Source organism: Lemur catta, chromosome 7, assembly GCF_020740605.2.
Source record: "Lemur catta isolate mLemCat1 chromosome 7, mLemCat1.pri, whole genome shotgun sequence".
NCBI lineage: Eukaryota > Metazoa > Chordata > Mammalia > Primates > Lemuridae > Lemur > Lemur catta.
The window spans coordinates 17,715,976-17,728,154 of NC_059134.1; the positions used below are offsets into that span (position 1 = coordinate 17,715,976).

At 47.7% G+C, this 12,179-nt stretch overlaps 1 protein-coding gene across 1 annotated transcript in view; it reads left to right on the forward strand.

The window, feature by feature from the left end:
• The first annotated feature begins 3,525 nt into the window (after window positions 1–3,525).
• The window catches only part of LOC123641223 (CXADR like membrane protein), a 96,201-nt gene continuing 87,547 nt past the window's right edge, over window positions 3,526–12,179 (forward strand). The window contains exon 1 of the mRNA XM_045555772.1: window positions 3,526–3,854. Coding sequence (XP_045411728.1) covers window positions 3,830–3,854 — 25 coding nt within the window. The 5' untranslated portion in view covers window positions 3,526–3,829. The remainder of the gene's footprint in view (window positions 3,855–12,179) is intronic.

Genomic DNA, 12,179 nt, shown 5'->3' on the forward strand with positions numbered 1-12,179 from the left:
CCCCAAGGCCTGGCTCCAACATGGGTCCCCTTCACAATCACCCCAGCCTAAGGGGCTCCTTCTTTTCTTGGAATCCCAGCTGTTTTTTTTACTGTAGGATAATTTGCTCTGGCACTTAACTTCATAACTTTCTTGTATGGTTGTTGAAACATTTCACATGTTGTTGTTTTCTCTCCCACTGGACTGAGAGGTCCATTTGGGATAAGGACTGCCACATCCCTCTTTGGATCCCTTGTGGCACCCAGTCCAGTGTGGGGCCCAGGCGGGTAGGCGATGAGTTACTGAGCTACAAACCATCCCCAGGGAAACTGTCACTCTGCTCTTCTGGCCCACAGACCCGTGACAACAGAAAAAAGGCTTCGGATTTCGGGACAGTCATCTCCAGGGGCTCAAAGACCCTCCCCAAGAAATATGTGCCAAATACCTCCTGGCTATAAGACTTTGGAACTGGGAAAACTGAGTGATTATGACCCAATCTCAGCCCAGTCTAATCATTTCCTGTGTTGGTGACTAATGACCTAGAGCTGAAGGCATCTTGTTACCTTCAGCTTGAGCAATGTGGGTTTAAACACACATCTGCCTACACCCACACACATCTGTCTTCATGTGCACACCAGCCCTCAAGCAATAAACAGCAATGCTGTTACCAAGTTCTTGAGAAAGGCCACCAGTGGCGGTGGAGCAGAGGTGGGGCTTTAAAAACTTCGGCAAAAATACCACCTCTAGAGAGAAATAAAAAAGAGGAATCTGGGTGAAGAATTTTTGTATTACTTTTTAAATTTTTCTGGAAGTCTGAAATGAGGTCAAAATTTCTAAAAACTTGTAAAGCAGAAACAACAAAAAATTGCCTTCTCTATGCAGTTGCCCTACCGCCTTCTTCAGCCTTTAAGAATTGGTTTTTTGTCCAGGCACGGTGGCTCAGGCCTGTAATCCTAGCACTCTGGGAGGCCGAGGCAGGTGGATCGTTTGAGCTCAGGAGTTCAATCGAGACCAGTCTGAGCAAAAGCGAGACCCCGTCTCTACTAAAAAATAGAAAGAAATTATATGGACAACTAAAAATATATATAGAAAAAATTAGCCAGGCATGGTGGCACATGCCTGTAGTCCCAGCTACTCGGGAGGCTGAGGCAGGAGGATCGCTTGAGCCCAGGAGTTTGAGGTTGCTGTGAGCTAGGCTGATGCCACGGCACTCTAGCCCGGGCAACAGAGTGAGACTCTGTCTCAAAAAAAAGAATTGTTTTTTCCAACATATTCATATGCAAATTATAGTTGTGAATATATCTATTTTCCCTGTTAGACAAGAAGTATAAAATGGAAAATAAAGTTACTTTAGAGTCAAAGAGAGCTTTTAAATACTTTTTAATATAAAAACAATATTTAAAAACATTAGAGTAATAATATTGGAATAGAGGGATTTTAATACTTTCTGATCTGGGGCAAGATATTCAGCCCTAAGTTATGGTTTCCTGATCTTTAAAATGAAATTAAAAATGACTATCCTTTGGCTTTGTCATAAGAATTACATAAAAAGGTAAGTAAGTAATATGATCCCTGGTCCATAGTTGGTGTCCATGATATATTTATTCTAATTTTTAAAAGATGTTAATTACCGAGTTCTACTGACTTTATGTCCTCACGCCTAAAAAGCATCTGGCACAGAGTGGTTGAATAATAGTTATTAAAGGAGAGAGTGAATAAATATTGCAGTTCTGCTACAGCAACTCTACAGCTTATCCCCAACCCCCAAGAATAGCCCTCACTTTTCCAAATCTGAGTGATCTAGTGAGAGTCCCATAACCTCTCCAGGCCTCTGCTTTCCTCATCTATGAAATGGGCTGGTTTTCATTACAACCGGGAAGGACTAGCCAGTTGGAGAGGATTAAGAATGCTGGAGAGAGAGATGGAAACACAGGGCAAATGTGTGACCGGCAGCCTGGAGGGGTTACTCTCTCTTACAGCAGCCGCGCTTCTCTGAGCTCTGGCCCCATCTCCCAGCATAGGCTCATCTCCCAGTATAGGCTCAGGTGTTGCAGAAGCTGCACGACTGCATCCTCCTGCCTCAGAGGGGCGGAGGAAAAAGCCCTCCAGGGGCAGAGAGGGCAGGTGCAGGGGTTCTGCGAAGCCTAGGGCATGAGGTCCAGACAATTGAGATCTGAGCGCCGCCCTCACTGCCCTTTCTTCCTTCTCCTCCTCCCGCCGCCACTGAGCAGCACGGTTCTAAAGCGCAGACCCCTAGGGGCTGCTCGGATCCCCGGACCCCGCCCTCGCCCTCTGCGGGCCTCCCTGGCAGCTGTCTTGGCGCCCGGGGAGCGCGGGCCCTTGCATGGAATTCCATTCCCTCTGCTTTCTTTTTTCCTGAACCAGGGTGGTGCGTATTTTGGCCAAGGCCACCTGCAAGGCGGTTTGCTCCAGTGCTGCTGCTGCTGCTGCTGCTTCTCCTTTTTTTTTTTTTTTTTTTTTTTGAGACAGGGTCTCACTCTGTTGCCCGGGCTGGAGTGGTGCAGTGGCAGGATCATAGCTCACTGCAACCCTATCTCTGCCTCCCGAGTAGCTGGGACTACAGGCGCGCACCACCACGCCGAGCCAATTTTTCTGTTGTGGTTTTTTTTTTTTCTTTTTTTGTAGAGATGGGGGTGGGGTCGCGCTCGTGCTCAGGCCGGTCTCGAACTCCTGGCCTCAAGCAATCTTCCCGCCTCGGCCTCCCAAAGTGCCAGGATTACATGCGCGAGCCACCGCGCCTCCAGTGCTTCTTAAGGGACCCCATACTCCACTGAGCGCTGGATCCCCACGGCCCTTGCGCGATGGCCAGCTTAGCACTGCCCAGGTCTGAGGACGGGCTACTGTAAATACCGACGGCAGAGGTGGGGGTCGGGGGAGACAGAAAATGCGGAGAGCCGAGGGAAAGCGAGGCCAGGTGTGGCTGCGGTGCCAAAGCAGGCAGTTGGGTCCGAGGAGCAACAAGCGGCGGGTTGTGTGGCCGTCTTCACCGCAGACTTCCACGCTCAGCTGTCTGCGGTCAGTCTGGCAGTTTCAGAGTGACCAAACCAGACGGGGAGGGAAGGAGAGAGGAGGAAAGAGGGCCGAGGAAAGAAGGGAGAGGAAGGAGGGACAAGAAGAATGTAAATAAAAGAAATGGCGAGAGAGAGATGGAAGAGGAGAAATGACAGATTTGTGAGAAAAATGGAAGCAGAAAGCGTGTGAGAGCAAAAGAAATGTGAGCGCGAGGCGGAGAGGACAAAGTGAGGACGGACAGAGAGGCACTGACAAGGCCTCATGCGTCGACTCTTGGCCGAAGTGTGACGGATTCTGCCCCCCACGGGATCAATCCGGCCCTCGTGCCCCCCGGCCCCCCTGCCCGGCCAACTCACGCTTCGCCCCGGCAGATCGGCCCCCACGGCTAACCCCAAACGCTGGGAGGCGGGAGCGAGGGCGCGAGGGAGGGGCTGCGGTAGGAGGCAACCATGTGGTTCCAGCTCAATTTTTTTTTTTCCTCTCTCTTTCTTCACTCCTTTTTCTTTCCAAACAGGGAAAAGTGTTCCGCGAAGCGGTAGCGCCTTTCCGCCTCGCCTTCCCCTCCCTGCCCCTGGTCTGGGCTCCCGTCCGGGCGCGAGCTGGTGGGGCGAGCGCGGGAAGCCCCCTCTGCGCCCCGGAGCGCAGGGCGCGGGGGCGCGGGGCGCGGGGCCGCCTCCCGCGCCCGCACATGGCTGCAGCCACCCCGCGCGCACCCCGAGGCGCCGCGCCCAGCTCGCGGAAGGTCCGTCGGCTGCACCCCGCCGCCCCGCAGCCAGGCAGCGGCTGAGCGGGGAAGTGCCCGCGTCCGGGGATCGGGATGTCCCTCCTCCTCCTCTTGCTAGGTGAGTGCCTCTGCAAGGGCGGGAGTTGGGATGGCTGCGGGCAAACGCAGCCCTGCGTCGGGGGGGACACTGGTTCTGAACCGTTGTCTCCGCAGCCCTGGAATGAGTCGACTCCTCCGTCCCTGCCTCCCGGCCACGGAGGAGCACATCTGGCAGCCGAGGACCGCCCAGTCGGCCATCGAAATGTCTCGCACATCTGGGCCCTGGAGCAGACTTGGGGGTGGGGGTGCTTCCTGGTCGAGTTTGGTCGTGAACCTGATGTTCAGGGTCCTTTTTAGGGTGGCGTTTAGTTTCAGGAATATCTGAGCAAACTGGGGAATTGGGGGAGGGAAGGTTTATCCAGGAATTTTTGTGCCAGGTTCCTGAGGGTGGGGGGAGTTTTTTTTTTGTTTCAAGCAGGCGCCTCCGAGGGCTCCTATTAGAAACAGATGTGTTGGAGGGTGAGCTGCAAGGAATGGGGAAAAGGCAGGGCAGGAGAGGAAAGGAGAGAGGGAAAAAGGGCAGGGCACAGTGAGCACCAGGAAGGTCAAAGGCAGACAGTGACATGGGGAAGGACGGGGAAGGGGAAGGGAAAGGGTTGGAGAGGAGAGAGGAAAAGAGAGCAAGGGAATAGGAAGTGGAAAAGAGCAAGACTGAGGGAGATTGAGCACCGGGAGTGTGAGGAAGACTTGGAGAAAATGGAGTAGGGGAGCCGGAACAGAGGGAATCCGACGTACCACTTTTTCCTGAAGCAGGGTCTGGGGCAAAGAGAAGAGCCCTCCTGAACGGTCCCCTTCCTGGTGTCGGAGGGACAGGACTCCTGAGGCCTCAGAGGCCCTAAAGCACAGGCTGACATGCTGGGCTGGAAGCAGGCAGGTTTGCAGGACAGGACAGAACACATCAGGGATGTGTGCAGCAAGAGTGGCAGGAGGGGCACTGGGAGTATCTGAGCCGGGGCAGGGAAGGCAGGCAGCGCGGGCTGAAGAAAAGTCATGTTGTGCACTGTGGAAGCGAGGGGTCCACCTGGAGACAGGACCAAAAGTTAGCTGGAGTTCAGAAGATCAGAGAGCCTCCCAGGTTTGGTGGGAGGTGAGTGCCGCCCCAGACACCAGGCCATGGGAGAACTAGTCTCAGCTTTGAACTGACTACCTGGGTGACCTCAGACAACTTACTCCTTATCCAGGGCTCTGTTTCCTTAGCTCTAAAACAGAAAAACTAGATGGTTCTGAAGTTCCTTCTAGCTCTGACAGACTACAACACCAGGAGTTTGAGGGAGGCTGATTGATATCTAGAAAAACTACAAATAAAAGTGAAGGGGCAGTAAAAAGTCACCCTGAACTACGTGGCTAAAGTTCTCTGTCTTTTTTGAAACCTTACAAACCAACTAGATCATATGCATGCCTGTCTCTGCCAGCCTCAGGTTAGAGGAATACAAAAGGTGGACTAACCCAAACTGTTGCTCAAGTAGGGCAGGTGGGGAGGGGCTATTTTCTAAGTTCTTTTGACCAAGTGTTGCAATACTGTTCTTGTGCACAGCTGGCATAGCTGTACAGCACCTTTGTCATTTATTGGCCTCTACCGCTAAGCTACCAATCACCAGATGTTCGGTAGAATCAAACTTCAGAGTTGCCCTATTAAGAACAGCTAGCATTCACTCAGTCCTTGCTATGCTGAGCACTTTCTACGTACTGTCTTGTTCACTCATTTATTCTTCACGCCAACCCCACTGGTTGCCCATTATTATCACCCTCATTTTACAGATGAAGAAATCAAGGTATAAAGAGATCAGATAACTTGCTCTTGGCCACAACTCATAATTAGCAGAGATGGGATTTGATCGCAGGCTGGCTGCCTCCAGAGGGTACTTGCTACAGTGCCGTGCAGGACAGCCTCTGTCACTGCAGAATGACTCAAAGGTATTCTCGTGGCCAAGCCAGTTCCGTCCTCTTCCAGCGTCAGGTGTCTGTGTGACCTTACCCTACAGGAGTAGTCTGGGGAAGGGAAACAAAACTAACAGTTTTTGAGCACCTGCTCTATTCCAGCACTGTGTTGGGCACAGTTTACGGTGACAAGTGAAAAGTGACTTTGGTCCACATGGTAAGTTGATATCAGCTGGTGTGCCGGAATGTGAACATCAATGAATGTGAACATCGATGGATGTGAACATCGATGACGGTCATTCTCTTAGTTCACGAGAAGGAAGGAGCTGACTAAGACGTGGATCAAGAGATGTTATTGATTTACAGCCCTTCCTTACTGAGTGCCTACTGTATGGAACTATGCCTCTGATGGGAAAATAGGCTGTTGGGTTCATACCTTTATAGAGAACCTACCTCTCATCATTTCTTCCTTGGGTCTGTTTTTATAAAATTGTTATAAACTGAAGGCCAGGTAGAAAAGAGGACTGCTGATGTAGAATTGCGTACAAAAGGGTTTTCTTTATTCACGCCTACTATTGACCTTTTGCCACATCTTGGCCTTTATCAGGCATACTCAGAATTATGACATCCTGGCTCTAAGCTGATTGAACTGTTCCAGGAAGAGACAGGCATCTGAGGAGAGCCACGCTGAAGGAACCCCTCTCTAGTTGACAGCCCGGCATGGGTCGGAAGCCCACAGGGGAAGCAGTTCTGTGGGCTGGTTTAGCCCTTACTTGCACAGTGGCTTTTGAGCCGTACTATGCCTGGGCACTCTTTAGCAAAGCCAGAAAGAAAACCCACAGAGTTGCTTCAATCCTAAAATCATCTATTGGTTCTTTAAAGGGGCAGTTCCAGGGCTGCTTCTGATCACAGTTGTCATGATTTCTGGCCCTTTTGCCCCCTAGAGAATGCACAGTATCGGAGGGGATCTGGGAGGGCTGAAAGTGTTTATAGTCTGAACAAGGATGGGGCAGGGGACTCCTGGCTTTCTGGACCTGCCAGTGAGTGAGCTCAAACGCCCTGCCCCTCTGATGTGAATGAACAAGTAGTGCTCTGAGCCCCGTGGAACAGAGAGAAGGGGGACTCCAGCCCCAGCCCCTCCTTTGACCACCACCCTGTTCCCCGCTCCAGCTATTCAGGTCCTCATTATTCTACCTTAACTTCTCTCCCAGACTTCTGTAGTAGCTACCATATTCCAGTCCTGCCTGTCTTCTCATCTCCATCCTACTCACTGCTACCCAAGTAACCTCGTGAGGCAACTGGTATAATGCAAGGAGCTTGAACTTAAGAATCTGGCAAGCTCTCTGGGTTCTTGTTCTAACTCTGTCATCTAAAATAGGGGTAGGGGTGGGGTGGGGGATACTGAATTCAAGATTTCTATAATTTTATGATCTTTCTCCCTTCTTCAAAAAATCTTTAGTAGTCCCATTGCTTTTAGTATTGAGTAGAAACACTTCATTCTGATATCAGAGATTTTACACAATATCATTCACAACTCCTCCTCCACCCACCCCCAGATAACTGTCTGGGGAACCTGGATTACTTCCTGTGCCCTAAACATGGCCCGTGCTTCTTTCTGATTTTCTGTGCTTTTGTTTGTAATAATCCCTCCACCAAAAATGCCTCCTTATTTCCTGCCCCTGTGAATAAAAATCTTGTTCACCCTCCAAGTCTCACCTCAAATGCCACTTCCTCCATATGCCCGTCCATGGTTTCCCAGCTGAATAAACTCTGTCTTCCCTTCCTTTGAATCCCAGTAGCCTTCCTCTTATGCTACTTTGTATTATGGTGATCGAGTGCTGATCTAATATCCCATTAGAGTGTAAGCTCCATGAAGACAGGGACTGTATCTCATTGTCTGTGTACCACCTTTGGTATCTGCATAAATATTGTAAACTATTTCTTAAGAGAGAATCACATTTCTTGAAACTTTTGAAGCATTTAATGTCCAGAGAGGTGAAAGATTTTAGGATTATTACTCTTTGACTGTGGGACAACACAGTTGTGAACAGCCCAGTTTAAATTCAGCTTCCTCTTGTGCTTCTTTGTCCATTAATGCAAATAAGACCAAGTCCCACTTTTAAAAGATTCTGTGTAGAACATTACAGGGACAGGGACCAGATAATATATTTGTTATATAAATTTATTTTGTTATATTGAGTGTGTTAGTACCAGATTAACAAGAGACTTCTCCATTGAATCGTCTGCCAGGATGGGGAAGGAGGTTGGTTTCCCAGAAAATGAGTTTGAGGAAGGCTGAAATGCATTGTCCTTTGGTCTGCAGTATAATGACAAGTCTCCGTAGGATTCCATGTCCTTCCCTCGTCTTCCCACATTAATGATGATGGTCATAATAATGATATATCCCCAGTAGGCCCATATCTTGTCTCATCCTATTTTTGTCTTGTGCTCAGCTGGGCAGTGTACACATGAGCATATATTCATGAATGTATCTAATGATGATAGGCATTTTTTCAAGGTACAGTCAAAGATTGTCAGAACTGGGGAAAAGCTAAGAGACTGTCTAAATCAATGGTTCTTAAAATTTTGAGTCCTAGACCCTTCTGAAAATCTGATAAAAACCACAAAAGTGCTTCTCAGAAAAAAGGCACATATATATCAAATTTTGCCAATAATTTTTAGGGTCTCGTTGACCTCCTGATACTAATCCTTGGAACCCAAATCAGTCCTTGATCTAAAACTACCCCTTCTTTTATGATGAAGAAGAAACCAAAGTTAGAGAAATTTGGCTGAGGTTCATAGCTAGTTTAACAGAAGAGCCAAGACTGGAACCCTAATTCCATGATCTCTCCTAGTACTTATTCTTGAAATAGAAAAATGTCTCTCCCTCCTTTTCAACTCATCTAGTTAAGCTTCGAGATCATAGTTGCTCTTCCAGTGCTTCAGTTAAGTAAGCTACATGCTGAATACCTGGCATTGGTTTTTATGTTGAGAAATTGCCTGAAAAATAGGGCAGATGTCGTAACATTTCAATTTAGCCATCATAGCTGGAAATCCTGGAAACTTCTTCAGTGTCATGTATGATGTCTAGAAAAAGGAATTAGTACCCACAGTCCCAAAGATATGGGTGTGTGTATATAAAGAGCAGGACTGGAAATCAATAGCTCTATCTCTTTAGTAATTTTTCTGGGTCATCCTGGGCAACTCATACCACTCTAAGCTTCAGTTTCCTCCTCTGTAAAATGAGGATATCAGACTAAGGTTATCTCTAGGTTTCCCTATACCACTGATGTTCTCTGAGTTTTCTTAATTCTGAGAATTTGGCAGCTGGTTTAGATGCGATTGTGATCAGGAACACATGGGTGTCACTATGCTTACCTTATTTTTTCAGGCACTGCCCACTCATGGCAATTGGTAGCATATGATTATAAATCCAGAAGGGCTCACTAACTAATGTGTTGAGAGCAGTGGTGACCTCCATCCTGGAACCACGCTGTGGCACTGTTAGCCAGGGAGCACCATTCAGAGTCAGGGTGATGGTCAGATCCCCCTGCCCAGGAAGTTTAGTAGCTGAAATACTCACCAAAGGACCTTGTCCTAAGCAGAGTTACTTACAAAACAACCTCCAGTGTGGACACCCAGGATAGACTTCTGTAAAGGGTCTGTGGTGTAAAACTATTTGTAAGCATTTTCTTCTATTTTTTAAATTAAAGCATAACTTACATATAATAAAGTGCATCTATTAATTGTATCGCTTAATGGATTCCTTGCATGGATATGAATTTGTGGTTGGATTTCGCAATATGAATGGTATATAATTAGCCTACCTGTAGTACCCTGAGAGGGGATTAGATGAGTAGGAATGTTATGACAGTATAATTAATTTCTAATATTTGTTCAAGGCTTAGGAGTTTACAAAGTACATTAACATAGCTTCTCACCCGCAAGTCAGTCTTTAAGAGTAAATATCTCCATTTTACAGATACATAAACTGAGGCTCAGAGAAATAAAGTGAGCTTCTCAAGAATACCCTGGTAGTAAACAGCTGATCTTAGACACACACAACCCATTACTTGGGATTCCAAAGACTGTGTGTTTTCCAGTCACCAGGAGACACACGGTCATTCTGAAATCAAGGCTCTGTGCTACCAAGAAGAGAGGGTCTGGCTGAAGCAGAGGCTTCATTTACAGGGGGCCAAATGATTTATAAATCCGAATGTGGACAATTCTGTCAGAACATTTATCACACATCCGCTTCCCCTGTTCTGTTCAAATGGTTAAGAAATGGTTTGTTTGGATTAATGACTATTGTTTATAACTACTATATATATTATACATGGATTACTAGCTCCTTCTAATTATTCAAAAGACTCTTGCAGGATGCAAGGTTATTGTAGACAGCGTCCCCTGCACTGGGTTCACAGATGCCTGAGCTTCCCTTATTAGCACAGGATCCTGGGGCGGAGCAGGTTTATGGATTGGGTATGACTCGCCTTATATCTTGCCTTTTCTACTTAAATTCCTGTTTTCAGCAGTTCTGACTTATTTGTTTCCTAAAGAAAGAATGCAGACTGTACCTCCCCACTCCCCCAAATTCTGGTTATCTGAGCTTCCTAACTGTCTGGATTCTGGAAAAATAAAAGTTTATTTCCTTTGGCACCGTATAGACCCAAATGGGAAAGAATGCTGAAATCAAACCTTTATTTTGTTAGCAGCAGTCAGTTGGAGGCTGTGTGTGTAGCCTCAGCCAAAGTCTGGCGGTGATAAGACTGAATGCGGCTTTGTTTCAGGAGAAGGCAGGGGAGAAAGCCGTTCCCTTTGTGCCCATATTGAGAAGAGAAAATGGGCAACGCGCTTCAGAATAGCTCCCCAGCGGGGGTGGAATATTGGAGGTTTTTCTAAAGAGAGGCAGCAGAGGGGATCTGGGGAGTTCAGGTCACGAAAGGTGATGGAGGAGAAGAAAGGAGATGAGGAGGAGGAGGAAGAAGAGGACGAGGAAGGCACAGACACAGCAGAGGATGAAAAACTAAGCCAAACTGACCTCCTGGTGTTTGCAGAGCCGCTTCTCTGCGCGTGTTTTATTTGAGGGATGGCAGGCGCAGTGCCTTGATCTCCGTTTTAAGATCGACTTTAGCACTCACATGTGTGCCGTAAGGTTTCCAACTTCATTCACACATTCTCACTCACGAAACAATCACAGAAGGGGTGCGCCTTCCAGAGTCCAGGCCCCGAGCTAGGCTCTGAGGCTCCAATAATACAAAAGACACAGTTTCTAGCTTCTAAGAACTCAGCCCGGTGGGGGCAGATGTGTTCATAAACAAGGAATCATGGCCGGGTACGGTGGCTCACGCCTGTAATCCTAGCACTTTGGGAGGCTGCGGTGGGAGGATCGCTTGAGGTCCGGAGTTCGAGACCAACCTCAGCAAGAGTGAGACCCCGTCTCTACTAAAAATAGAAAAAAATAGCCAGCTAACTAAAAATAGAAATAAAAAATTAGCCCGGCATGGTGGTGCATGCCTGTAGTCCCAGCTACTGGGGAGGCTGAGGCAGGAGGATCACCTGAGCCCAGGAGTTAGAGGTTGCTGTGAGCTAGGCTGATGCCACGGCACTCTAGCCCGGGCAACAGAGCGAGACTCTGTCTCAAAAAACAACAAAACAAAAAAACAACAAAAAAGCCGAGGAATTACAGATATATAAGGCTGCTATCATCCAGGAAAGTACCAAGGATTCAGGAGTTCCCAGCAGGAAGCAACTTAATTATGTGCTGTCTTGTGGAGACGGGGTATTTCTTCTTGCCGAGGTCTTCAGGGCCTGTGTCTGATATTCCTGTGTCCCTCACAGGCACTTGCACATTAGTGAGGCTGGTCCTAAGTAAGCAGCTGGCAGGGTGATGGATCACCCATCGGCATCAGAAAGGAGGGATCAATCAGTGTGTGTCCTTGCAATTGAGCCAGGTGCTTCATGGCGGGATTGAGCCTCCTGATGTCCTTGTCTATTGAAAGTTATGGTCTCATTCTTCATCACAACCTGCCAGCTACATAGTTACCTCCAGTTCCTCATCCCCCATGGGATGTTAAAAAAAGAAAAAGAAAAAGAAAAAAATATGTATCAGTGAATATGGATCTCTTAATTAAGTCTAGCAGTCTATGCACCCAAGGTTTGTATGGTATTCCTTCATGAATAGGATCAAGCCAGGATGGATTTTTCTGTTCCAGAAGAAATTCGGTGTATTGAACAGACTCAGCCCCTGACATATTCTTACTTCTTAATGGGGGAGGAGAGAGTAAAAATCAAATCCCTGAGAGGGAAATTGCTTTGTGACTTCATTGCTTAAATTTAGGCTTGGGTTTGTGGGGATCGTTCGGACTTGGAGCTATAAGCCTTCTAACCCTCTGTCACTTCTCATTACTTCCAATGACAGTTTCAATTATTTCCAATCACTCTTCAAGGGAAGAGTGGGGGAAGG